The 27,865-nt window shown below is 45.3% G+C and overlaps 1 protein-coding gene across 1 annotated transcript in view; it reads left to right on the top strand.

Annotated features, from left to right (window-relative positions):
• The window catches only part of ABCA12 (ATP binding cassette subfamily A member 12), a 128,956-nt gene extending 111,617 nt beyond the window's left edge, over nucleotides 1-17,339 (top strand). Inside the window, exons 36-45 of the mRNA XM_034786070.1 lie at nucleotides 729-997; nucleotides 1,813-2,023; nucleotides 3,449-3,558; nucleotides 4,690-4,834; nucleotides 5,568-5,702; nucleotides 9,558-9,661; nucleotides 10,697-10,789; nucleotides 11,682-11,787; nucleotides 13,164-13,301; nucleotides 16,675-17,339. Coding sequence (XP_034641961.1) covers nucleotides 729-997; nucleotides 1,813-2,023; nucleotides 3,449-3,558; nucleotides 4,690-4,834; nucleotides 5,568-5,702; nucleotides 9,558-9,661; nucleotides 10,697-10,789; nucleotides 11,682-11,787; nucleotides 13,164-13,301; nucleotides 16,675-16,794 — 1,431 coding nt within the window. The 3' untranslated portion in view covers nucleotides 16,795-17,339. The remainder of the gene's footprint in view (nucleotides 1-728; nucleotides 998-1,812; nucleotides 2,024-3,448; nucleotides 3,559-4,689; nucleotides 4,835-5,567; nucleotides 5,703-9,557; nucleotides 9,662-10,696; nucleotides 10,790-11,681; nucleotides 11,788-13,163; nucleotides 13,302-16,674) is intronic.
• The last annotated feature ends 10,526 nt before the right edge of the window (nucleotides 17,340-27,865 follow it).

The following is a 27,865-nucleotide window of genomic DNA, read 5'->3' as shown; positions in this document are numbered from 1 at the left end:
CCGTGTGTAATGTCAGTCGTATTCAGCAGTCTTCACTGCTCGAGTTAGCTAATAACAATATTATACAATAGCTCTTCACTGCGAGGCTCAGTGCTTGGCTGTTTGTCATGCATTAGCAACTCCCTGGGCCAAACATGTCTCCTTGTCAGTGGGCATGGAGCTGCTTGACCAAGCAGAACCGATGCGCTTGTGCTACAGAAGAAGGATTTGGGTACTACCTGTGTCCCTTTGAGCTTCATGGGGATGCCCTGCAATTCAGCATGCAGCGGGTTGGATCCACAGCTCTGAGGCTCCATGGATGGGGAGCACATCGGCTGCAAGGGTTAGCGCAGCTAGATGGCTACCACAACTTCATGAAGAGCACCAGCCTGCAACCTGCTTACTTAGCTTTCCCTCACCTGGGCATTCCCTGCATCAGCCTCAGAGCACCGTTCTGTCAGCTGCCTGCTACCTGAGCAGTGCAAAGTAGCTGGAATAAGAGCCAAGGATCTGTACCAGGAAGTATGATCACTGGGTGCCATTTCCGAAGCACCTAGGGGAGTTAGGCACCAACTCCCAGGGACTTTCCCACCCTGAATTCCTTGCAATTGTGAAACAAACTGTTTCGGAGTTCTTTGCTGTTGATTTAGCTATGGTGTGAGATATGCCATTAAGCCCAAACAGGCGTCAGTCCCAATGCTGTCCCAAGAATAAAATCACAATGATCATTAGTGTTTCTCTTCTTTCAGGGCTTGTATGATCTCTCTGAAATCTTGAGGCACGTTTTCCTGATCTCTCCACAATTCTGCTTTGGATATGGCTTGATTGAGCTGTCTCAGCACCAGGCGCTGATGGGCTTCTTAAAAGCCTACGGAGTGGATTACCCTGACAGAACCTTTGAGATGGACAGAATAAGCTCCAAGCTGCTTGGCATGTTTATTCAGGGCACTATATTCTTTGCAATTCGGCTCTTAATGCATGATGGGATGATTCAGAAAGTCTGGTCTAGTATATTAGAGTAAGTAACATCTGTATTCCTACAATGAATGTAGATTAAAACACAGCTCAGTGCTTTAATCGTTGACATTGTCATCATTATCAATTATTATTATTTTGCATAGCTCCATAAACTTACACAGCACTTTGCAAACCCAGTGTGAGCTCTCTCTGCTGGCAGTTCCCATATCTACCTGTGGTTATAGTGATGACTAATGGAAATGTGTGGGCCTTAATTTTTTGTTGCACCTCCCTCTCTATGGGCATTGGGGGTAATGGCTTACCTGCCCTACTTCTGCATGTGCTGGATAATTCCAGTCCCCGGGAGGGGGGAGGTATTCATTATTGTAATACCTGTGTAGGCCTGTGAGTTCAATTTTAAAGAATGTATCCATTCTGTGTTTGAAAGGCAACTCAAAGGGCTGCCATTTCAGGTGCCATGGGATATTGATGGATTGATCGAAAGAGTGGCTCTGGGGTCAGCAGATCCAGAGCCCCTTCAATGCATTCAGTGGCATCTTGAGCCCAAGCTGATTTGGGTTCACTTCATGCATGAGCTGCCCCCCAAATTCTAATGGTAAAAACTGTCACCAAAACCGAAAGCTGCCATGATGTAGGACCGACACCGAAAGCAATGCATTTGTTGAATACAAGGAAAAGCTTCATAAAGAAAGAACATTTGTTTTTAAGCTTCGTACATGGAATAATAACAGAGAGTTTTAAATTAATATAATGAGAACATATAATAGTATCTCATTTCAATTTTACTGAAAAGACACTAAGTCCTCTGCACACACAGATCCGGAATGTAAAATCATCTGTCTCCTACTCCTTCAGATTCCTGTTCGACAAAGTGCATGGCAGGCCACCGCGTCTGTTGGAGGCAGCTGATGAAGACAAAGATGTTCAGGCTGAGAGGGAGCGGGTTGAGTCTGGCCAAGCAGATGTCGACATGGTACAACTCCAGAGCCTCACCAAGATCTACCATCTTCCTCTCAGAAGGATCATGGCAGTCAAAAATGTCAGCATTGGAATCCCAGCAGGAGAGGTAAGCAAGCAGGCTATGGCAGCAGAAGCCTATCCTATAATAAAGGAAACTGAAAATGTCCTCCAAGCCACGTCCTTATTGTCTTCCCAATCCCTGCTTAAGACTCAGGAAGACCATCTGACAGCAACTACGTAAGTGGTGAGCTGAGACTACTACTTATTGGACAATAACTTGCTTTATTGGTACCTCATCCTTCCTTTCTTCCCTCTGGTATTTGTCACCTCCATCTATTGAGTGTCATTGATTATTTGTATTATAGTAAAGTTCAGAGACCCTAATTGGAATCAGAACCCCCTTGTGCTAGGTATAGCTTGGACATAGGGCGACAGACGGTCCTTGCCTCAAAGAGTTTAAATAGACAAGACAAAGGAAGGGTGGGAGGGAAACTATGATAATCTAGAGAGTGAATTCCAGCAGGGACTGTCTTTTTACTGTGTGTTTATACAGTGTCTAGCACAATGGTGTCTTTATCATTGATTGTTTGTTGTCATGGATTTACAGTTACCATTAGAAAGGTAGTCATGACTCTTTATTCAGGCTGTATTGGGCTTGGAAAATGGGATGGGCAGCTGGAGAGGCAGTGTGGTCCAATGGATGGGATTAGGAGACCTGGGTTCTGTTCCTGTCTCTGCCACTGGCCTGCTGGGTGATCTTGGGCAAGGCCAGAATTGATGAGATCCCAGTTTGACACCAAGAGCCAGATTTTCAGAAGGGCTTAGCACCCTGGGTAAATGGGAGCTGACTCTTTTTGAAAATCTAGCCTCTGATCTGAGTGGGGGAGATTTTCAAAGGCATAAATGGCAGATACACCCTAAATCCCATGGGAAGTCAGTGGGAATTAGACTCTTAACTGCCATTTGTATATTTGACTCTCTCTCCCTCTATACCTTTGCGTCCTCTCCCATCTGTCTGTGTCTGCAGGACCAGGGCCTATCAATGGTACTAAGTGTCTGTACAGTGTCTATGACTTACTATGGGTCTGTCTACACTGCTGTAGGAGGTATGATTTGAAGCACATGTAGACATATTGAGCTAGCTTTAATCTGGCCAGTGTAGGTACCAGTAACAGTGAAGCTGCAGCAGCATGGGATTGCAAGGGTAAGATGATCAGGATTTGATCCTTCACATGGCCTACATATGAAAATGCACTTTGCAATAAAAGGAATGATAGTATTAAAGACCCATCCATTATTTCCTACTATGTTAAACAGAGGAGCCTAATACACACTGCAATACACTGCCCCATAAACAACCACCATTATAATATTTATATGCACTTTGACTGTCTGAGCCTTTTCCATAATCTGTTTTGCTCAAGGGCCAGGGGAGGAGAAGTGACAAGTCGCATTGAGCACTCACTGCATAGCAATACTTTAGCATTAAATGCAGCATGCTAAATGTCTCTCTTTCTGTCTCATAAACCAGTGCTTCGGGCTGCTTGGCGTGAATGGCGCTGGAAAGACAACTATCTTTAAAATGCTAACTGGAGACATCGGGGCTACCAGTGGAAGATTGAGAGTCCGGGATCAAACTGGGTATGGAGGATTAGATATCCGGAAGTGATGTATCAACAAGGCTATCTGGAAAACAATTTGTCACTTACCCCGGCTCGGATGGATCAACAAAGCAAATTAAAAAGAGTTAGACTTAATCAAAAGCAGAAAATTCAGCCCTTTAAAAATACTATATTTACTTCCTCGGGTCTTCAGTCTCATTTCACTGACACATTTTTATGCTGGTGCAACTCCGCTGGTGTCAATGGAGTTTCTCCTGGTTTATACCACTGTGAGATCAGAATCTGGCCCTTAGTCATTCAGAGCCTGATTCTGTCACCCTTTCTCTTGTTGAATAATATCCCATTCCACAACTGGTCCCACTGAAATCAGTGGGTCTGATGATGGAGTAAAGTGCTACTGGACATGAGTAAGGCTGCGATTCTGTCACAGAGGTCATGGAAAGTCATGGATTGCACTAGCCACTGCTGGAGTGGCCCCAGGACCAGCCGCTCAGGTGGTCCTCGGGGCCAGCTGCACTAGGGTGATCCCCTAGGCAGCTGGCCCCAGGGATCACCCAAGCAGCGGTCCTTTGGGTGACCGGAGCAAAGACCCTGGGGAGCACCAAAGCATCAGTCCTGGGGGCAGCCCCGGGTAGTGCTGGAGCGGCAGCGGTTCCGGGGGGTGGTCAGAGCCGGGCCCAGAGGCTGTCAGGAGAGCGGTCTCTGGGGGCCTGGGAGCAGCAGGCCACGGGGGGCAATCAGCCTCCACGGCTGGAACAGGGGCCCCACAGCGCAGAGATTTAATCATCATGGGTATTTATAGTAAAAGTCATGGACAGGTGAATTTTTGTTTATTGCTCGTGACCTGTCTGTGACTTTTACTAAAAATACTCATGTCTAAATCTTAGCCTTAAACATGAGTAAGGACACTGGAAACTGGCCCATCAAACCACTGGACGTACAAGCAGTGTGAGGTACTACTCAGTATGAGACACACAATCCTTCCTTTTAGGAGCTAAGAACGTCAGATCTGCACAGGTCGTTATATCCTGAATTAAGAGCATTCCTGCTCCAGTGAGGGCTACATTTCCCCCTTTCCTTCCTGTTTAATAGAGCATACAGGAGACTTATGAAGTGTTTATAAAATGACCTTTCATCTTTCCTGATCCAGATCCCTGAGTGACATTGATGACACCCACTGGTCGCTCTTTGGCTACTGCCCTCAAGAAGATGCCTTGGATGACTTGCTGACGGTGGAAGAGCACATGTACTACTATGCTCGGCTACACGGCATCCCAGAGAAAGAGATTAAAGGAGTGAGTAGACCCGTATGACTGAAGAGTTCCCTTGGGACCCAGTCAAGTCAGTGAGAGTCTTTGCATTGACTTCAGTGGTCTTGATCAAGGCCATTATGTGTAATAATAAACAATGAGGGTGACAATCATGAATTTCCAACCTGGGACTCCCTTGCTTTGTGGCTAGATGGGTGTGGGATGGTCACAGAACTTGACTGTTTTGTAACACAGGGTCACAGTATGGAACTGACTTAGAACTGGGCAGTGCCGTTAAAACTCTCCCTATGTAGACATCTGTGCAAATACTCCATTGACTTCAGTAGTAAGTGTTTACTAGTTCAAGTCCTAAGTGAACTGGGATTTGTAAAAGGGATTAGTAAAGGTTGTGTCCCTGATGTATTTATACCAGGGGGTCTTTGTGATATCGTTGAACTCCTATGTATTTTAACAGGTATTTCAAAGCAAATCTCCACACTTCAAAGACTTCTGTGGAGTGAAACCCAACCTGGCAGCAATATGTTATTTCAAAGGACATTTAATTATAGTATCTGAACCGCCAGATACTGAGGGCTAGATCCCTACCTGATGTAAATTGGTGTAGCTCTGTTGAAGTCATTGGAGCTACACTGATTTGCACCTATTGTGGATTAGGTCTTGAATTGTTGGCAAATACATACTTGTTCCAGATATTCTATGGTTGGTCTAATTCTCAGTGTAAACCAAGTTTTTTTATTATTATTATTTGTACCCACAGATTGTACGTCAGCTTCTTCATAGACTTAATCTGATGCCATACAAAGACAGAGTCACCTCGATGTGCAGCTATGGCACTAATAGAAAGTTATCAACTGCTCTGGCCCTCATTGGTAATCCATCAATTCTATTGCTGGTAAGGAATCAGAAATTTTGGGATGAAAAGATCCATAGCTTTTAAGGCCAGAAGGGACCATTTTATCATCTATTCTGACCTCCCGTCTGTAGCCTTGGATAAGTTTAGAGTGCAAATTGCATCAGTCACTCATAACAGGTTCTTTTACTCAGCAGCTACGTAAGAAATGTTGCTGAGTTGGAGATTGGTGAAGCACACACAGAAACTATGGACTTTAGTTGTACAGACAAGTATAACTGAAATGATAGAAAAATCAATATGTATAAGTACAGTGAAGTGGTTTACTGCATTGTGCATACTTGCAAGCTTATGGAGGCCATTAGAAGTGAAGATGGAAAGAAGAGTAAGTGGAGGTCACCATAAGTGGTGATGACGGTTTTGGCTGTCGCTTACACTGTCATTCTGATGATCCCAATTAAAGGTTGGATTTACAATTTATTTTATATCTCAGACCTTCTTCCCCTGAACACCCACACATGTCCCATGACCATGGTTAGATCATTTTCTGGCCTTTGGTCCATTTATGGTTGTCTGGGAAACCATAATTGGTGTTATGATTGTTGACATAGCTTTTTGCATTAATACTTTTCCCAGCGTTTCCAATATATTAATGAAGTTAACCTCATGGTTACACATACTAAAAATCCCCTAGAAGTTCATTAGCATTCCATTAATTTGTTCTTTGCTGTGCACTTGTGTGTTGTAATGCATTCATTGCTAAATCGTATAATCCTAGGTCACTCATAACTAATAAAAGCAATTTTATTACATGCAATATTTTTTATATATATATATATATATATATATATATATATATATATATATATATAATCAAGCTTACCTCATAACCTCTGTAGGATGCGGTTAGGGGTCACAGGTCAACATATATAACACAGGCCATGGGAGTTACCCCTGTAGTGAGCCCAATAAGTTGTGTTTGATTTAAGCATTTCTTCTGGAAAGGCATCAGGTCTCCATTTGAAGACATCAAGAGATGGAAAATCCACCACTTCCCTTGGTAGTTTGTTGCAATGGTCACTGACAAATGTGTGTCTTATTTCTAATTTGAATTGATCTGTTTTTTACCTTCCAGCCATCGGTTCTTGTTATGCCTTTCTCAGCTAGATTAAAGAGCACTTTAGTTCCCACTATATTCTCCTCAGGAGGGTACTTACACAATGTAATCAAGTCACCTCTCAATCTTCTTTTTTGATAAGCTAAACAGATGGAGCGTTTTAAGTCTCTCACTCTAAGGTATTCTTTGTTCCTATCTTCAAATTATTTTGTGGCTCTCCTCTGCACCCTCCCCAATTTGCCAATAGATTTTTTTAAAATGTAGACACCAGAACTGTATGAAGTATTCCAGGCATGGTCTCACCCAGGAGTTCTCAAACTTGGACCACGGCTTCTTCAGGGTAAGTCGCTGGCGGGCCGCGAGATGCTTTGTTTACCTGAGCATCCACAGGTACGGCCACTCGCAGCTCCCACTGGCTGCAGTTCGCCATTCCCAGCTAATGGGGAGCTGCGGGAAGTGGCGCGGGCCAGGCCACCGCTTCCCACAGCTCCCAATGGCTGGGAACGGCGAAACGCAGCCAGTGGGAGCTGCGAGGGGCCATACCTGCGGACGCTCAGATAAACAAAGCGTCTCGCGGCCCACCAGGGGCTTACCCTGAAGAAGCCGTGGCCCAAGTCTGAGAACGCCTGGTCTAACCAATGCTGTTTACAGAGATCATTATCCTCCTGACTGTACATGTCTGAAATGCCCCTACTTCAGTCGAGCAGCAGTAGAGAGAAATCCAGAGGCTCTGCATGAGTGCTTCTTCATGGATACTATATTGTGTCTACCTATTGCTCTTAAAGGGAAAGGAACCAAAAATGCTATCACACTATTCCATACTTATTGTCTCTCTACAACTTCCATATCAGATTTAAGATGAGATCACACCCTCCATGTTATAGCAAGAAGGGGATGAAAGGAGCAGATAGCTTGTACCAGTGGCCCCAAACTGCCATGGGGTGAAAAACAGAACCAGAACAGTAGTGTCCTTTTAAGATACAATCTAGAAAGCATATATCTCTTGCCACATGGAGGATATTAGAACGTTTCACCTAAATGGAGCTTAACATTTTCTTCTTATATTATACTGGAGTTTTGCTCTGAAGTAGCATCATAACTGAAATGTTCTCTTTGTGCAAATTGCCATTTGCTGTTGTCAATGAGATGCCTCAAGCAGTGGGTCTGGCTTTGATGTAAGAGTCACAGATGTTTCTCTCTCGAGGGCTACCCACAAGTTTTAGTCACCCTTTCCTGAGCTGGGAACGGACACACACACAACATTCCATACATGCACACCCAAAGTTGCAATTCAGATTTCCCAGTCAGGCTTTTCACTTGCAGTTCTCCAAGGGATGGCCCTAGCACACAAAGTTTAGTTAACCCAGCATCCAGAAGTGGCCAATGTTTAAATTACTCCCATACCACCTAAGCAATTGTTTTTCTCTGGCCCTTCTCCTGCTCCTATTGGCCTCATGGTCTGCTTTCCTCAACAAGCCTCACCTGGCCTTTCAGGATTAAATCATGGCAATTAGCCCCAGCCTTTTCTGCTTAATTGTTGTTAAGGCAACCAGCCTTATTCCCATGTGTCAGCACTCTTTGGGCTCATAGGAAAGAAAAGGAAGTGTGAGAGGATCAGAAAATGTTTCAGTGTAAACAAACATAACAGAGAAGGGGGAAAAAACCAAAAGAAGATGATCTTTCAGACTCCATTCATATCACATTCACTCAGTCACACCACAGGCAACGTAACTACAGAAACCAACCCCACAAAGTACCAGACCACCCTGCCACCGCTGTGTTGTAAATTCTGCAACACTTGGTGATCAGTTTTCCAAACATTGGGCCAGATGGGCACAGCTCTGATTTACACCCATTGAAGAGCCACCCCTAGATTGATAAAATTCCTTCTAACTTTAGCTTCTCTTTTTATCTATAAAATCCCAATAAAAAGGGAGAAGAGGAGGTTGTCTAAGCACAAGTTTCTTTCTGAATAACAAGCTGTTTTCTTTCTGCTTCGTATAATACATTGTCACCAACAATAACCATTCTACAATAGGAAGCTGGCTGGTAATTTTGTTGATGATGAATGAGGTGGGGCACAACATACTGTTACTCATCTGTAGCGTATTGTCTATGGAATCCTGAAGACAGAAAACTTGTTTGTCCATAAATGAAGTAGATATTACCCAGAAGACAAAGTGCAGTCTGGTATTACCTCCTGTTTGGATCAGAGCTACAATTTATTAATAAGTTGTTATTTATAGAAGTGTGAAATAAAACGTCTACAGAGAGGGAGGTTTATCTGTGGCACCTCAGAGTCAGTTTTGCTCTGGGAAAAGTAAGGCTGAGATTTTCAAATTAATTGATTTGAAATTAATGGGAAGTGGGTTTCCAAATCCTCTAGGCAGCCAAAGTGTTGGTAAATTAGTGTAATGTTTGGATAAGGCCCGTAGCAGTGGAGAGGGCTGTGCCACAGACCTTCTGTGTGAATTCGGACAAGTCATTTCCCCTCTGTGTCTATGTAGTTTGTAAGCTCTTTGGAGAAGAGACTTCCTTTTAGTATGTGTTTGTACAATGCCTAGCACAAGGGGGTCCCATCCTAGACACTACCATCATACATATAAATAATACTAATAATACAGACCAAAAGCGCCATATAAGGGCGAAGTGGTTGTGTTGGTATTCGTAGTGTCTGTAATGACAATTCTAAACAGAGAGCAGGTATGGAGAGGAACAGAAATGACATTTTCTTTACTATTTAAACTTACAATCTGGGGGGGGGGTGTTATTTTTTAAAGGATGAACCAAGCTCTGGAATGGATCCTAATGCTAAACGACACCTTTGGAAAATCATCTCTGAGGAAGTACAGAACCAATGTTCAGTGATACTCACTTCCCACAGGTAGAGTTTACTGGCTGCCTTTATGCTTTATTAAGCCCAAACTAAAACCGCACATTGGAACACCCTAGAACTTTGGGGGCACTGAAATTTAAACACACTTCCAGTTCCAAGTTTTCCAAGTCTGTATAATGGACTGAATCCTAATCCTGAATCACAGCAGCAGCAAATTTATCTGGATCTAGATTATGCTGCTTGAGCCCATCTTTAGTAACATCCACCTGCAATAACATATAATAAGAAAATCCAAGAAGATCTTCCAGGAAGTGCTGAACACTTCCTGGAAATGTGTGATTGCTCTGCATTGAACGGATCCTTGGCCCAGATCCTTGAAGGTATTTAATGCCCTTAAATATCTTTGAGGTCCTGGGCCCTCCCTATCCTAGTGGAATAGGAGCCAGCTAGAGAGTTCAGGTGATTAAGATGATGAGTTACAGGTTAATTTCCTGTGTAGCTCATGGGAAACCATTAATGCTCTGGCCATTAGAGTGTCTTTTATTCCCATTCAGTGACTCTATAGAGCATGGGTGGCCAAACTTACTGGCCTGCCGAGCTGCATATGACAATCTTCAGAAGTTCAAGAGCCAGGGAGCACCTGCCGGGGCTTGGAGCTTCTGCCCTGCGGGAGGCACCTGCTGGGGTTTGGGGCTTCAGCCCCACTCCTGCTGAAGCCCCGAGCCACGGGAGGCGCACCCCGCCAGGCTGAAGTCCCGAGATCCCCCCTCCCCACAGGGCAGAAGCCCTTATTCCAGCACCCTGTTGCAAGGCAGAGGTCCTGAGCTCCCCACCACCCAGTCTGGTGGGTGGAGAATGTGGGAAGCAGGAGGAGGGGGTGCTCCGTGAGCTGCACTTTAACTATAAAACGAGTCACAGTTTGGCCACTCCTGATATAGATTTCAGAGTAGCAGCCGTGTTAGTCTGTATCCGCAAAAAGAACAGGAGTACTTGTGGCACCTTAGAGACTAACAAATTTATTAGAGCATAAGCTTTCGTGGGCTACTGCCCACTTCTTCAGATGCTTCTCTGTTTGCTTTTCAGCATGGAAGAATGTGAAGCTCTCTGTACCAGGCTGGCTATTATGGTGAATGGACGTTTCCAGTGCCTTGGCTCTTTGCAGCATATTAAGAGCAGGTCAGTCAAATGTATCTTCTCTCCTTTCACTATATTGCATTTAGAGCCAGATGCCCAGCTAATGTAAAACCGGGGAGCTCCACTGAAGGCAACTGAAATATGCTGGTTTACGTCAGCTGAGGGTCTAGCTGTGTGTACTCAGGGCATTAGCACGTAGTGAACAAACCCTGGACGTCACTGAAAGCCTTTCTGCCTTTTGTTTCTGGGAATCTGTGATAAATAATGGTGGGGGGCTGGCTGGCAAATCAGAGTTCGGTTTTGTGACGAATGTCAGGGTTTTGGCACTGGGTTTCATTCTGCAGCTGAACAAATCCAAGGCTTTTCATCATGTCTGAGAGTGAGAGAGACCCACCCCAGACTAGCCAACACTCAGCTGTAATGAGGGGGACTAAGTTCAAGGGCCTGGTCCACAACAGGCAGATCAGGGACTTGAACCAGGGTCACCCACATCCCAAGTGAGTTTTCTAGCTCTGCTTGGTTTCTCTGGGGTTGGTTGGGAGCCCTCTCTCCCTCTCGCATCCAGGACCTGAGAGCATTCTACAAATCAACACTTGCCAATGAAAAAACATTTCGTTAAGAAATTCTCAACCAGCTCACTCAATAATACATGGTCAGCCTCCATGAAGCTTTTGTTCAGTGTTGGAGAGGCATGTGCCTCTACCCAGATGACACAATAATTTGGTCGACTTTAATGTAGAAATTAAAAACATATGATGGTGATGAACTTCACAGCTTATTAATGATCACCCTGACTAGACTGCTGATGCTGTTGACCTCACTGGAGATATTCCGGGGCTGGATTTGTTTCCCAAGAGCTCCCAGCAAGGCTACTTGACTCTCTTGTGTCTGTTCCATACCTGCTGTGCAGCATGCATTCTGATTTTCTGTCTAGGTTTGGAAGAGGATTCACCGTGAAAATGCACTTGATGAGCAGCGCAGTCAGCACAGAGGCTCTGACGGAGTTAATGCAGTCCCACTTTCCAAATACATGCCTGAAGGTAAGCAGGATAGATCAGACCAGATGCTGGGGGAACTGAGAACGGGATCCCATCTCAAACCTGTTATATTCACAACAGATATCTTGTAAGCTTCTTCTGACCACAGCTTTGACTCAGCAATAGCTGCCCAGAGCATTATGCTCTCAAAGCATAGGGGAATTGCAACTCTCTCTTCCAAAGCAGAGGCAAGGCTCAGATTTACAGAGCTGCCAAAAGAGTTTGGACACCGAGGTCCAATTAATTTTAGTGGAATTAAAGCATCCAGATTTCCTAGGTGGCTTTAAAAACACAGCCAAAAGGTGACGGTGAGCATGCAAGAAAGGAGTGAGTCTAATCAGGCAACTCCGTACTCACTTGAGTAATCCCATTGATGTCAGTGCTACAGAAGGCTGTAGTTGTCTAGCTCCATTTGTTTTCAGAGGGTGCTGGGATTACTCAGTGCCTCTGGTAATAGAATTACATTGGCATCAAAGTGGAGTAACACAGTATTGAAGCAGGACCAGCCAACTCTCTAGCTTAACCCCAACTTTCAAAGTCATCCATCCAAACTACAAATTGGAAATACCACATCTTCCCTGAAGACCCTAGTCCATCATGCACTTTAGTCTTCCCCAAAAGCCTAAGATAATAGAAGTTTTAGTTGGATCCTCACATAGATTCCAGAAAATACCTGATATTTGTTGCACAACAATATTTCCCACGCAAGAAATTTCTTCTCCAGCTTTCTCAGTCTTCACCGAGATATTACAGCATGGACTAACTAGCCCATCAGCTGGGGAGTAGCTTTACCAGCCAGAGAAGGGAAATAAAGCTCCAGACCCCTATCTTCCTAAGGCCTGTTCCTCAGGGCTTGTTTATTCGCCACCAAAGAGTACCACAAACATAAAGCAACTCACTGGAAACACATGAGGCCAGCAGTCCTCAAAGTGTGGGTTGTGACCCCAAACTGGATTGCAACCCCATTTGGATGGGGTCACCAGGGCAGAGAGTCCCAGCACCAAGCTCTGGGATTGGCGGTGGGGTTGAAACCCTAAACCGCCGCTTCAGAGGCGGTGGTGGGGGGCTGAAGCATTTTTTATTTAAAATACTAACTATTCTGAGGGCACTGAGATTGTGTAGTAATTTTTCTTGTCAGAATGGGGTTGCGGTGTAATGAAGTTTGAGAACCGCTGCACTAGGCAGCCATTGCCTATAGGCTTTTCTCAGTTGAATGAGTCAGAAAGGGAGAAGACACATCCTCCCCCTTAATTCCATTTTGAGTCAGCTTTCCCTACCTTTTTATATTGCACTCAAGCAGCTGTATGACCTGCCGGGACCCGTTAACCTTTTACAGCCTGCAGCACCTTGACTTTATCACACTACTGTTGTTCCCACAGGACCGGCATCTCAATACGGTAGAATATCATGTGCCCATCTCCGCAGGAGGAGTAGCAAACATATTTGATCTTCTGGAAACCAACAAAATAGCCTTCAAAATTAGGCACTTCTCAGTGAGTCAAACCACTCTAGAGGAGGTAAGAAATTCAGCATATGTTTCAGACGTGAACTGATTACCAGACACATTAGACCACATATTGAAAGGGGTTTCATTCCACTCGCCTTTTGAGTGCACACACCTGAACGTGCATTTTCTAGCACTTCTGTCTCCAGACGCATATGGTAGTGCTGGGAAAACGCACAAGCAAAGTTGTGTGAAAACGTGGCCCAAAGGACGTAGTCTGCCCTCAGTCACGCTGGTGCAGTACTGTTGATGTCACTGGGACTCCATAGCTGTAAATGAAGGCAGAATTTCAACCCACATTTTTCAGAGGTGAAGGGTGGTCTTGTGGGTAGGGGCCCAGATTGGCAGTCAAGAGCTGTGGCTTCAGTACCTGGCCCTTCTACCATTGATTTCAGAAGTTATTCACTCTCTCTGTATGCTTCATTTCCCTATCGGTAAAACGGGGATGATAATATTCCTTTCTCCCAGCTTTTGCTTGTCTAGTTAGACTGCCAGCTCTTTATGGCTGCTCTTTTCTTAGCATGAACTAGATCTTCAATGGATGTAGGTTGCTATAGCTCCATGGACACTTCAGTGAAGCTATGTCAACGTATGCCAGCCAAGGATCTGCCTCTCTCTCTATTTATATAATGGGACCCCAATCTCAGTTGGGGCTTCTAGATTCTGCTGTAATACTCATTTTGTTTATGATTATTTGTGACGTGGTGCCACAGTTACCTTCCCTCCATTTCCACTTCAAAACATTTTTTCACTAGTATACAAATATTGTAGGAAGATCCCAAGTTTAAGGGCTACTTTGAGTTATGCCTGCTAGGACCATCCCATTGGCAGGGGATAGCTGGAGCACTAGGCTCTGCAGTCATGCCCCTAAGGTGACCCACTTTTAGAATCATAGAATATCAGGGTTGGAAGGGACCTCAGGAGGTCATCTAGTCCAACCCCCTGCTCAAAGCAGGACCAATCCCCAACTAAATCATCCTAGCCAGGGCTTTGTCAAGCCTGACCTTAAAAACCTCTAAGGAAGGAGATTCCACCACCTCCCTAGGTAACCCATTCCAGTGCTTCACCACCCTCCTAGTGAAAAAGTTTTTCCTAATATCCAACCTAAACCTCCCCCACTGCAACTTGAGACCATTACTCCTTGTTCTGTCATCTGCTACCACTGAGAACAGTCTAGCTCCATCCTCTTTGGAACCCCCTTTTAGGTAGTTGAAAGTAGCTATCAAATCCCCCCTCATTCTTCTCTTCTGCAGACTAAACAATCCCAGTTCCCTCAGCAGCTCCTCGTAAGTCATGTGCTCCAGCCCCCTAATCATTTTTGTTGCCCTATGTTGGACTCTTTCCAATTTTTCCACATCCTTCTTGTAGTGTGGGGCCCAAAACTGGACACAGTACTCTAGATGAGGCCTCACCAATGTCGAATAGAGGGGAATGATCACATACCTCGATCTGCTGGCAGTGCCCCTACTTATACAGCCCAAAATGCTGTTAGCCTTCTTGGCAGCAAGGGCACACTGTTGACTCATATCCAGCTTCTCGTCCACTGTAACCCCTAGGTCTTTTTCTGCAGAACTGCTTCCTAGCCATTTGGTCCCTAGTCTGTAACAGTAAATGGGATTCTTCCGTCCTAAGTGCAGGACTCTGCACTTGTCCTTGTTGAACCTCATCAGATTTCTTTTGGCCCAATCCTCTAATTTGTCTGGGTCCTTCTGTATCCTATCCCTACCCTCCAGCATATCTACCATTCCTCCCAGTTTAGTATCATCTGCAAACTTGCTGAGAGAGCAGTCCACTCCATCCTCCAGATCATTAATAAAGACATTGAACAAAACCAGCCCCAGGACCGACCCTTGGGGCACTCCGCTTGAAACTGGCTGCCAACTAGACATAGAGCTATTGATCACTACCCGTTGAGCCTGACAATGTAGCCAGCTTTCTATCCACCTTATAGTCCATTCATCCAGCCCATACTTCTTTAACTTGCCAGCAAGAATACTGTGAGAGACCATATCAAAAGCTTTGCTAAAATCAAGGAACAACACATCCACTGCTTTCCCCTCATCCACAGATCCAGTTATCTCCTCATAGAAGGCAATTAGGTTAGTCAGGCATGACTTTCCCTTGGTGAATCCATGCTGACTGTTCCTAATCACTTTCTTCTCCTTTAAGTGCTTCAGAATTGATTCCTTGAGGATCTGCTCCATGATTTTTCCAGGGACTGAGGTGAGGCTGACTGGCCTGTAGTTCCCCGGTTCCTCCTTCTTCCCCTTTTTAAAGATGGGCACTACATTAGCCTTTTTCCAGTCATCCGGGACCTCCCCCGATCGCCATGAGTTTTCAAAGATAATGGCCAATGGCTCTTGAATCACATCCGCCAACTCCTTTAGCACCCTCGGATGCAGCGCATCCAGCCCCATGGATTTGTGCTCGTCCAGTTTTTCTAAATAGTCCCAAACCACTTCTTTCTCCACAGAGGGCTGGTCACCTCCTCCCCATACTGTGCTGCCCAGTGCAGTAGTCTGGGAGCTGACCCTGTTTGTGAAGACAGAGGCAAAAAAAGCATTGAGTACATTAGCTTTTTCCACATCCTCTGTCACTAGGTTGCCTCCCTCATTCAGTAAGGGGCCCACATTTTCTTTGACTTTCTTCTTGTTGCTAACATATCTGAAGAAACCCTTCTTGTTACTCTTAACTTCCCTTGCTAGCTGCAATTCCAATTGTGATTTGGCCTTCCTGATTTCACTCCTGCATGCCTGAGCAATATTTTTATACTCCTCCCTGGTCATTTGTCCAATCTTCCACTTCTTGTAAGTCCCGGTGGTGTGGGGTGCAGTGGAGTGATCTTGTTTTTATGCCACCTGGGGATTCCCCTGTGACAGGCGAATCTTCATCTGATCCGATGGGGCAACTGTCCAGCCCTTTGTGCCACCAGAGTAGGGCAAAGTGAATGGATCTGGAAGCAAAACTATTACCCTGCAATCCTAGATACTATTTTGAGAGTGAATTGTGTGTATAGATGTGTGTAATAGGGTGTGTGTGTATAATGGAGGGGTGTGTGTATATAATGTAGATGTGTGTATGTATATATAGGATTGGGTGTGTACACACATATAAATATATAGGTAGATGTGTATATAGGTATACGTGCATATATATAAAATATGCAGTAAATCTGGGCTTTGCAAAGCAGCCCAAGATATGTAAGTGCCCCAATCCCATTTGGGACCTAGCTTTCTCAGACCCTTTTTGGAAATCCCATCCCAAACACAGAATCCCTCCCTCCCAGGGCTATAGTCCATGGGGGAAAAGGCATTTTTTTGTCCATTTCTTGACTTTTTTTTTTTTTAGGTTTGTCACATAATCAATATTTTCCTTTAAACTTTTAGGTTTTCATCAACTTTGCCAAAGATCAGACTGGGGCTGACAATGCAGATGCGAGTACAGATGTAGGCTCAGACTGCTCGGATACAAGTAGCCAAGATACCAACATAAATGCCATCTGTTAAAGGGATATTGCGGTGTTTAAAAAAAATCATATTTTTCTAAACAATGTTTTTTTTTTTTTACTTGTTTTGTTATTAGCAACCTGGTAAACATGTAAAACTGGCATATCAGATTGGTCTTGCCCTAGTCGTACAGTTCTTATTCTAGGTTTATTTTATATCTATATTGCAAAAGTGGTGACATCTCCTGATACTTGCTGTTCAAATACTCTGGAAGCTCTTCGCCATTGGCTGTCACCAAGAAGACCAGTGGGTGATAGAGTGGAACAGTTGCTCTGGAGTCAGGGACAAAAGTGAGAAGGAGGACGGGACAGTCGTTCGGATGCTAGCTGGGCTCTCAGGAAACCCGGGGTTCAATTTCCTGCTTTGCCACAGATTTCCTGTGGGACCTTGAGCAAATCACTTGAAATGTCAGTCAAATGGAGGGATAACAACACTTCCCTGCTCCCCAGAGGTGTTGTGAATCTAGATACATCAAAGGTGGTGATACTCCAGGAATGGGGTCCATCTTAGATAACTACGTAAAGCTTTTCTCTGTGTGTGGATTATGTCAGTATTAATACAGTTATTTAAAATTCATGCTTCTGTTGTTTTTGTTTGTTTCTGTAGTTTGCACCAACTCTGCATGACCCCTAGTACAAATCTCCCCATCCCAGGCAATTTTCCACAACTCAGCAAACCCAACAGCCTGGACCACAGGAAGCATTGTGCCTGGCAAAATTGCCCAGTCACACTCCAATTTAATCACCACCCCTCTGCCACCAACTGAGACACATTAATCCGGCCTCTCCCAGAACAAGCAATCACCCAATCCCTGCAGAACTCCTCCAGGTTTATCCCTCACCACACAGGGACAACGCCTTCTGGAGGACAGGGCTTCCCAGCTCGGGTGCTGCACTTCACACTGCCAAGTGCATTGCCTTCCCCTTTGGCCTGGGCAGTTCAGGAGTATTCGGGCCTGGCAGGGTTGTTTCTGCTAGGGTGAGAAATCCGTACTGAGTCAGGTATATTCTTCCTTATTTACTGCTCCCCCGCCCAAAAAACCCTTACACAAAGTCCTGTTGATCTGAGTCCAGTAGAAACAAACAGCAGCAGGCTGTTTCCTTGCTCAGACATCCCCAAGTCTGCCTCTCAAGCGAGCTCCGTGCACAAGCAGCCCTGTCTCTCTGCTTATTCTTGGGGTCATGCCCACAAATCCTTTTGGCTTTTGCCTTCGCCACACACACAGCCTGCTAATGATATCCTAGCCCCCCTGCATTTGCAAACAGAGAAACTTCTCCCTCCCACAGCTTAGCTCGGCTCTGCCTTGCCACCTATTACTTTGGGTTATCTCCCAGCTGTCCGCAGCTACTGTTACTCCATAAAGGGAGCTGCATTGCTTCTTCCATTGACCCTGTCATTGGCTTTAATGAGGCTCGTGATTGGATCTAAGATCCTGCTGATTGACAGCCATTAGCACCTTTCAGCAGAACAGCAGGTTAAAAACCCCAGTCTTGGAGCTCACTGATATTTTCCAAGGGTAGTTGGTGTTCAAAAGAGGTCAGAGACTATTATACCTGTATTATTTATTTGTAGTTCCATAGCATCGAGGAGCCCCAGCCACAGACCAGACCCCATTCGCACCAAAAGGGGGTCCTTGCCCCCAACGCTCTTGCAATTGAAGTGCTGGCGCTGCTGTAAGAAGGGGAATCCCCAATAAACCTGAAATGACGTGACTCTCCTCGGTTTCAGGGGCGTGTACAAAATTCAAACCAGAGAGGGGATTGTTCAAACTCATTTTGGGGCCAAGGGAAACTTTCGATGAGACCTGTGATCTATTTTGCTTTGATCTTTAGGGTTGAGTTTTCCTAGTTCAAGTTTGATTTTGAGGCTTGTCGGAAAAATCACGCAGGGGCAGGTATTGTTAATAACTAGTGTGTTCAGGACCCTGTGGTGGGCTTCAGCATCATGTCGTGTAGTTGCACCAGAAAGGTCATTGTCTACCCTTGATCTTTGTGCAAACTCCCTGCTGACCTCACTGGGAGCTCTACTGTGTTTCAATGGTAGCAGCTGGCCCTAAATTTAGACCCCAACCCACAGATCATAATTAAAATGGGAAGGGAGGGGAGATAGCTCAGTGGTTTGAGCATTGGCCTCCTAAACCCAGTGTTGAGAGTTCAGTTCTTGAGAGAGCCATTTAGGGATCTGGGGCAAAAAAAAATTTTGTCTGGGGATTGGTCCTACTTTGAGCAGGGGCTTGGACTAGATGACCTCCAGAAGTTGCTTCCAATCCTGATATTCTATGAAATTCAGTCCTCTCTACAGAATGCACTTAACACCCTTAGCTTAGAAATAACTGAAAATGCTGCTAAAGCATTCATTGTTGCTCCTGCTCTGTAAAGGTTGCCTTTTCTTGTTTCCATGGCATGCATTATACAGATCCTGGATGAAATTAGGCTTGTCTTTGATGGAGGTCTTGCGTTCTCAGCAAAGGATTCAGAGCATGTCTATCCTTTAAATCCTATCTGGAATTCCAATCAGAGTATTATTTTATGATGTCAATTGCTTTGTGTGCTGCCTCTGGAAGATGGATCTTCAAATGCTGTGTCCAGATGTACTTTATATATAACTGCGAGAGGCTGCGATACAGAGATGCTTGTGTCCCTTTAGATTGTACAGATCCAAAAAGGAAGGGAAATGATTTTTTAGAATACTTCAGCAAGTTGTAGGGTGTTTTTTAAAAGGCAGCTCTTTGAGTTTCTACCCATTTCTAGCATTAATAGAAACATCTACATTGTACATGATGGGCCAGAGGTACGATATACACTTAGAACTTGGTGGTAAAAGTAAAATGTCTGTTACCTAAATCAAGTCTGTAGGTATCAGTCCAAACATGCAAAAGTTACACACTTAAAGTAGTTTATTGGTGAACCATGGAGAGTTGGTTTGAACTGTTATGGCAAGTAGATCGTACAGATCATAATAGATACAGCCTAGAGCTGTGTTAGCTTTTCTGTGGCTTCCTACAGAGCCCCCACACCACATGTACAGCTGTCCTGGACTCCTGCAGATCCCTGTGGATCTACCCATGTCTTTCTCTGGTGGAGGAAAACTCCAATCTTCCTCTCAATGGAATGATATGGGAGACTCCATCAGAGGATCTGTTCAAATGCACCATAGAGATTTCTTCTCTCTATGTTGGTGGGAGGGCATGCTTTGGTCTCACGTTTGGTTGGAAATAAGAGAGATACTGAGCTGCCACTTGATAAAAATTCTGACTTTATCCCAGGCAATATCAGGATAATATGGACTATTATATTTTGGTGCTTTAAATGATCTTTATGTTGCCAATTATGGGCATAAACCCCTCTCTTTAATTGATACAAATGGACTCATCAAAATGGGACAGTGAGTAATCAATATATGCCTTACATTGCAATGGAATCCTACACACTTAAACCACTTACCAGCATGAGTCTATTTTCTTGCAAACTGGTGGCTAGTTTACGATGAGGTAAGGGGATCAGACTGTGTTGTAAATTAACAGGTGACTTGATCTGGGGAATCGCTCAGCTTTTTTGCAGGTACATTTTCTCTCGTTCTGTCTCTGTTTAAACCCCTACCTCCCACTTTTCCCTTTATAAATATCCTCTTGAGAGGGCTAGATTTTCAGAAGAGCCTGGAGGTAGATTGTCATGGACACAGCACCCGAGGTTGGGAATGTTTCGATGAAACGTGTTTTCACTGGAAAATGGCAGCTTGTTAAAACAGAAACTTTTTGCAGAAATATATTGGTCTTGACAAAAATTTTGTTGGGAAGGTTTCTCAGGTCGAGGGTGGACTGTCTGGGCAAAAGGAGCGAGCAACCAGATTAGCCAATAGCCAAATGGTTTGGGATCTTACCTGGGCAGTGGGAGACTGGGTTAAAAACACTGCACAGAATCAGAGAAGGAACTTGAGCCAGTCCGGGTGAGTACCCTACCTGCAAAGTGCAACAGCTCCAACAGAGGAGTGTGAGAATGCCTCTACACCCTGGTGGCTAAGGCATTCATCTGACATGTGGGAGACACCTCTGAAAGTCCCAGCTCTGTCCGACGCACTCCCTGCTCTGCACCCATCATTACAGGCAGGTTTTCAAAATAGCGCCTCTCCCATTGAGGCACCTACATAAAGGCAGACGGCAGCTCCCGGTGCCACACTTGTGGCCAAATATCCAGAAGAGTTCAGCACTCAATGTGCATCCAAGAGGCTGAGCTCTGATTCTGGCACCTGAACGGAAGTTAAGCTCTTCTGAGAAGCTGGCCCCCATTATGCCCTTTTGTTTGGCCTCCGAGGGAGAAGGAGCTGTCCGAGTACCACAGCTCATCAGCTCTCTGCGAGTGTGAGATGAACTCCGAGAGCACTCTTTTGACCTCTGCTCTCTCACACATTATCTTTTCAGCCTTCATAAAGCCAGCCGATTTTTCAAGGAGTAAAGACAAAGAGCCCAGTTAAGTCTCCATTGGATGGAGCATGTGGCTTATACATGCTAATTAGAACTGCATGGTCCTCAACTGGGTTTAATTTAAGAATGCTCTTGAAAATTACAGAGGAAAGTGAAAAACAGTTAAACACTATGTAACGGCTAAAATAGTCTGGGGCCAGGGAGTCAAGTAGGAATTTTATAATTAGTTATGTGGAGTTGTGAGACTGATTCAAGTCAATTTCATAATTGTCAGTGTAGAGTTAGAGACACTGGCTCAAATCTCTTTCCCGTCTCTGTTAAATTAAACACTTCGGGGGGCTGTTTATTTTGTGACACAACTCCAGGCTCAGACTTTGCAGATGAAGTTTCTGCTTTTAGCAGAGCCATTCTGCTACTGGGTCTTCCATCTCCCTGGATCCAAATGCAAAGCCTTTATCTGAGTGAGGCTGACTTCAGCAATGGGGTGAAATAGAAGGCACCTGAGTGGTGAATTTGCAAAGTGCCAGCAAGGAAAACATCAGCCAAAGGGAACTGTCCAATGAACATCTCTGACTTGCCTCTAGTTAGAATATAAAATCAAACGCTAGTCGGTTTTTGTTGTTGTTTATTTGCTTACTTGCTTGTGTAAGAAAATCTGGCTTTCGTGTCATTTCAGCATGTGACTAACTTTACTCACGTGAGTACTTGGACAGACGTGTCATTGGGACTTCATGTGTGTAAAATTACTCATCGGCAGGCTCAAACATGTAGCAACACGTTCCCAACTCAGACCCCAGGCCTGCAAACACTCGTGTGTGTAATTTTAGTCATGTGAATAATGCAATTGGCATTAATGGGATTACTTATGTGAATAAGGGCTAGTCTACAATACCCACCTGGATCGGCGGGTAGAAATTGATCTCCCGGGGATCGATTTATCGCATCTCATCTAGACGGATAAATCGATCCCCGAATCGATGCACGTACTCCCACCTCGTCAGGAGGAGTAAGCGCCGTCGATGGGGGAGCCGCGGCGGTCGATTTGCCGCCGTCCTCACAGTGGAGTAAGTCAAATAGGATACGTCGAATTCAGCTACGCTATTCGCATAGCTGAATTTGTGTATCTTAAATCGATCTCCCTCCCCACCCCCCCAGTGTAGACCTAGACTCAGATTACTCATGGGATAAACCATTTGCCAGCTCAGAGCCTTAGCTGATAATATTAGTGCCAAGATTTTCAAAAAAGGGTGCCTAAAGTTAAATGACTTATGTCTCTATGTAGGCCCTAAAGAAGAGGCTGGGTTTTTCAAAGTACTGAGCAACCAGCAGGACCCTTTGAATTCAGAGTAGCTTCAGGCACTTTATTTAGGCACCTAAAGAAGGATTTAGAAGCCTTATTTTATGTCTGCATTTTAAAAAATCTCAGCCTAGAGGTTGTTTAGCCTGCTGCAAGATCCCCAGCAAGTGTAAATGGACATTGCTCCGCTAAAGTCAATTAATCCAGACCAATTTACACCATCGGAGGATTTGGCCCAGTTCGAGGTTTAATTACATAATAATTTGCAATACATTTTTTATTAAATTAGTAAAAAGTTGACTTCAACTGATTCTTAGTATTAATAAGTATAAAAATGTGGATTAGATAGGAAACAAAAAAATAATTTGAGTCACATTTTTGCTTAACACAGGCTAAAAAAATTACAGGAACGGTCCTCAGATGGTGTAATTCAACCTAGTGCAACTGAAATCATTAGGCTGATTTACACCAGCTGATGAGCTGACTCGAGGATTTTTTTATGAACAGAGAAAACTTTAAGTGTCTGCACTTAATAGAGGCAATAGGTTTCATACATGGGCTGCACAAGAAAAAAGATTGTTGGAAGGCAACTGAACACAGGATGGTTTTTTCTTTTCCTGGACAATAGCTGTGATCTTGTCATGTAACAAAATACGAACAGAGTATTTAAAAGAAAGGGGTGGGGGTGATGAACCGAGAAAGGACAAAACCCTAAATCCACCGGAATCATTAGTCTACAATGGTTTTTAAACGAGAATTGCTGTGATTCTTTTGGGGGAGGGATAGCTCAGTGGTTTGAGCATTGGCCTGCTAAACCCAGGATTGTGAGTTTAATCCTTAAGGAGGCTATTTAGGGATCTGGGGCAAAAATCTGTTTGGGGATTGGTCCTGCTTTGAGTAGGGGGGTTGGACTAGATGACCTCCTGAGGTCCCTTCCAACTCTGATATTCTATGATTCTATAATTAATGTAAGTGTTTGAGGAGCATGGGGAAGACAGCACTGAAACAGTGAGAACAACATTAGTATGGAAGAGCAGCTCCCTTAACTTACAGTTCTGTTTGCTTCTTATGAGGTTTGCATATGCAACTTCATGAATGAGAGAGGCTGGATCAGCCTATCCGCTACTAAAGGATGATACACGCTCTAAATATTATCCTGGGTGAATGGTATTCTCCTAGGGCCTCATCACAAGGCCACTGACATTTAACTGCAGTTAGATACATACGGTTGGCCCACGCCAGCTGACTTGGCTCACAAGGCTTGGGCTGCAGGACTGCTTAATTGTGGTGGAAATGTTCAGGCTTGGGCTCCAGGGACCTTCCCACCTCACAGGGTCCTAGAGCCTGGGCTCCAGCCCAATCCCAAATATCTACACCACAATTAAACAACCCCTTAGCCCGAGTCAGCTGGCACAGGCCAGCTACGGATGTCTGATTGCACTGTAGACATACCCTACGGGAGTATTTCCACTGGTTTTAGTGAGCTTGGGCTAGGCACTTAAGGTGCACCCCTGAGCAATGGGGGGCCTGATCTCACTCCCACCTAAGTCAAAGGAAAGACATAAGTCAGAGGGAGTCGGATCAAATCATAGGCCAGTATAGGGCATAGATCCCACCCTATTTTGTGGTGTGTAGGCTTTCTGCTGGTTCCTCTGCCCAGTGGAGAATATCACCCTTATTCCTGTTCTCCTAAATCTGCAGAAATATAGAGAATCTGATCATTCCCTAAGTGGGAATCACCAAGTGGGGTTGGAGAGGGTGGGCGTGGACAGGAAATGCTGCATGTTTCACACAGGGATCTTCCATCCCCTTAATATCCCTGTAACTCTGTAACATGTATTAGAGGGTTGGCCTCTTAAACCTGAAGTTGCCTCAGAGCTGCAGGCATCTTCGGAAGCCCACCAGAGGCCAGGGTCATCCATGTGACTTCCTCACTGCTTCTCTCAAGGTAGCATCTGACCCACCCCCAGCTCTGGCCTGCCTCCTCCTGATTCGCCCAATCACATTGCTCTGGTAGAGGGACTGCCACTGCAGAAATGGAGGACTGCGCTGCAGAGCCAGCAGCCCCTTCACCTTTCGCACCCTTAGCCTGGAATTGCTAGGTCTGGGTCCCCTTTGCTCACTGACATGGAGGGGACAATCTAGCCCCGGGGTCTTTAATATGCAGCAAGTTTTTATAATGTGGAACAGCTGCATTTCATCCCTGTGGCTTATGATTTCTAATGAAGGCACAGATGCTTTAGGCTGAAGTTTTCAAAGAAACCTAATAATACCTCGATTTCAGTAAAGCGTTTGATACGGTACCGCATGAGGAATTATTGGTTAAATTGGAAAAGATGGGGATCGATATGAAAATCCAGAGGTGGATAAGGAACTGGTTAAAGGGGAGACTGCAGCGGGTCGTTCTAAAAGGTGAACTGTCAGGCTGGAGGGAGGTTACCAATGGAGTTCCTCAAGGTTCGGTTTTGGGTCCGATTTTATTTAAATTAAATTAAATTAAGGGAGATATCCCATCTCCTAGAACTGGAAGGGACCTTGAAAGGTCATCGAGTCCAGCCCCCTGCCTTCACTAGCAGGACCAAGTACTGATTTTGCCCCAGATCCCCAAGTGGCCCTCTCAAGGATTGAGCTCATAACCCTGGGTTTAGCAGGCCAATACTCAAACCACTGAGCTATCCCTCCCCCCTATTCATTACTGACTTCGGAACCAAATGTAGGAGTGGGCTGATAAAGTTTGCGGATGACACAAAGTTGGGAGGTATTGCTAATTCGGAGAAGGATCGGGATATCCTGGAGGGAGATTTAGATGACCTTGTAAACTGGAGTAATAGTAATAAGATGAAATTTAATAGTGAGAAGTGTAAGGTTATACATTTAGGGATAACTAACAAGAATTTTAGTTATAAGCTGGGGACGCATCGGTTGGAAGTAACGGAAGAGGAGAAGGACCTCGGAGTCCTGGTTGATCGCAGGATGACTATGAGTCAGCAATGTGACGTGGCCGTAAAAAAAGCTAATGCGGTCTTGGGATGCATTAGGTGAGGTATTTCTAGTAGGGATAGGGAGGTGCTGGTTCCGTTATACAAGGCACTGGTGAGACCTCATTTGGAGTACTGTGTGCAGTTCTGGTCTCCCATGTTTAAAAAGGATGAAATCAAACTGGAACGGGTACAGAGAAGGGCCACTAGGGGTATGTCTACACTACGGGATTAATCTGAATTTATATAATTCGAATTTGGGAAACAGATTGTATAAAGTCAAATGTATGCGGCCACACTAAGCACATTAATTCGGCGGTGTGCGTCCAAGTACCGGGGCTAGCATCGATTTCTGGAGCGTTGCACTGTGGGTAGCTATCCCATAGTTCCCGCAGTCTCCCGCACCCATTGGAATTCTGGGTTGAGATCCCAGTGCCTGATGGGACAAAAAACATTGTCGCAGGTGGTTCTGGGTACAGCCTCACCCCTCCCTCCCTCCCTGCATGAAAGCAACAGATGGCAGACAACCATTTCGCGCCTTTTTTCTTGGGTGAACACTGCAGACTCCATACCACGGCAAGCATGGAGCCCACTCAGCTAAAGACAGCAGTCATGAACATTGTAAACACCTCATGCATTCTCGTGGAGTTTATGCTGAGCCAGGACCAGAAAAACGAGGCGAGGAGGCGGCAGCGGCGGCAGCGCAGCGACAAGCGTGATGAAGACATGGACATGGACACGGACACAGAATTCTCTCAAACCACGGGCCCCGGTGCTTTGGAGATCATGTTGTTAATGGGGCAGGTTCTATCCAAGGAATGCCGATTCTGGGCAAGGGAAACAAGCACAGACTGGTGGGACCGCATAGTGTTGCAGGTGTGGGATGATTCCCAGTGGCTGCGGAACTTTCGCATGCGTAAGGGCACTTTCATGCGAACTTTGTGACTTGCTTTCCCCTGCCCTCAAACGCCAGAATACCAAGATGAGAGCAGCCCTCACAGTTGAGAAGCGCGTGGCGATAGCCCTGTGGAAGCTTGCAACGCCAGACAGCTACCGGTCAGTCGGGAATCAATTTGGAGTGGGCAAATCTACTGTGGGGGCTGCTGTGATGCAAGTAGCCAAAGCAATCACTCAGGTGCTGCTACGAAAGGTAGTGACTCTGGGAAATGTGCAGGCCATAGTGGATGGCTTTGCTGCAATGGGATTCCCTAACTGTGGTGGGGCGATAGATGGAACCCATATCCCTATCTTGGCACCGGAGCAACAGGGTACCCAGTACATAAGCCGCAAGGGGTACTTTTCAATGGTGCTGCAAGCACTTGTGGATCACAAGGGACGTTTCACCAACATCAACGTGGGCTGGCCGGGAAGGGTTCATGACGCTCGCGTCTTCAGGAACACTACTCTGTTTAAAGGGCTGCAGCAAGGGACTTACTTTCCGGACCAGAAAATAACCGTTGGGGATGTTGAAATGCCAATAGTTATTCTTGGGGACCCAGCCTACCCCTTAATGCCATGGCTCATGAAGCCATACACAGGCAGCCTGTACAGGAGTCAGGAGCTGTTCAACTACAGGCTGAGCAAGTGCAGAATGGTGGTAGAATGTGCATTTGGCCGTTTAAAAGGTCGCTGGCGATCATTATTGACTTGCTCAGACCTCAGCCAAACCAATCTCCCCATTGTTATTTCTGCTTGCTGCGTGCTCCACAATCTCTGTGAAAGTAAGGGGGAGACCTTTATGGCGGGGTGGGAGGCTAAGGCAAATCGCCTGGCTGCTGATTACGCGCAGCCAGACACCAGGGCGATTAGAAGAGCACACCAGGAAGCACTGTGCATCAGAGAAGCTTTGAAAACCAGTTTCATAACTGGCCAGGCTACAGTGTGAAATATCTGTTTGTTTCTCCTTCATGAAAACCCACTCCCTTTATTGACTCATTCTCTGTAAGGAACCCACCCTCCCCCTTCCCCCAGCTTGCTTTCAAACCAAATAAAGTCACTATCATTTAAAAATCATTTATTCTTTATTAATAGATTATAAAAAGAGGGAGGGAACCTGGGTGGGGTTTGGGAGGAGGATCGGTGGGAAGGAAAAGGCCACTAAAAAAGGTTAAAAAAATGACAGCCTTTTGCTTAGGCTGTCCACTGGGGTGGAATGGGAAGGTGTACGGAGCCTCGCTCCCCCCCTCCCCCCGTTCCTGAAGCTCCACCAGACGCCGGAGCATGTCTGTTTGCTCACGCAGCAGCCCCAGCGTTGCATCCTGCCTCCTCCGATCTTCCTGCCGCCACCTCTCATCTCGAGCGTCTCTCCTGTCCTCACGTTGGTCCCTCATGTCCTCACGTTGGTCCCTCCTGTCCTCACGTTCACTGGCTTCTTTC

This window comes from Trachemys scripta, chromosome 11 (genome assembly GCF_013100865.1).
Source record: "Trachemys scripta elegans isolate TJP31775 chromosome 11, CAS_Tse_1.0, whole genome shotgun sequence".
Taxonomy (NCBI): Eukaryota; Metazoa; Chordata; order Testudines; family Emydidae; genus Trachemys; species Trachemys scripta.
Note: the sequence above shows the minus strand (reverse complement) of the source record. Positions and strands in the feature narration are given on the sequence as shown.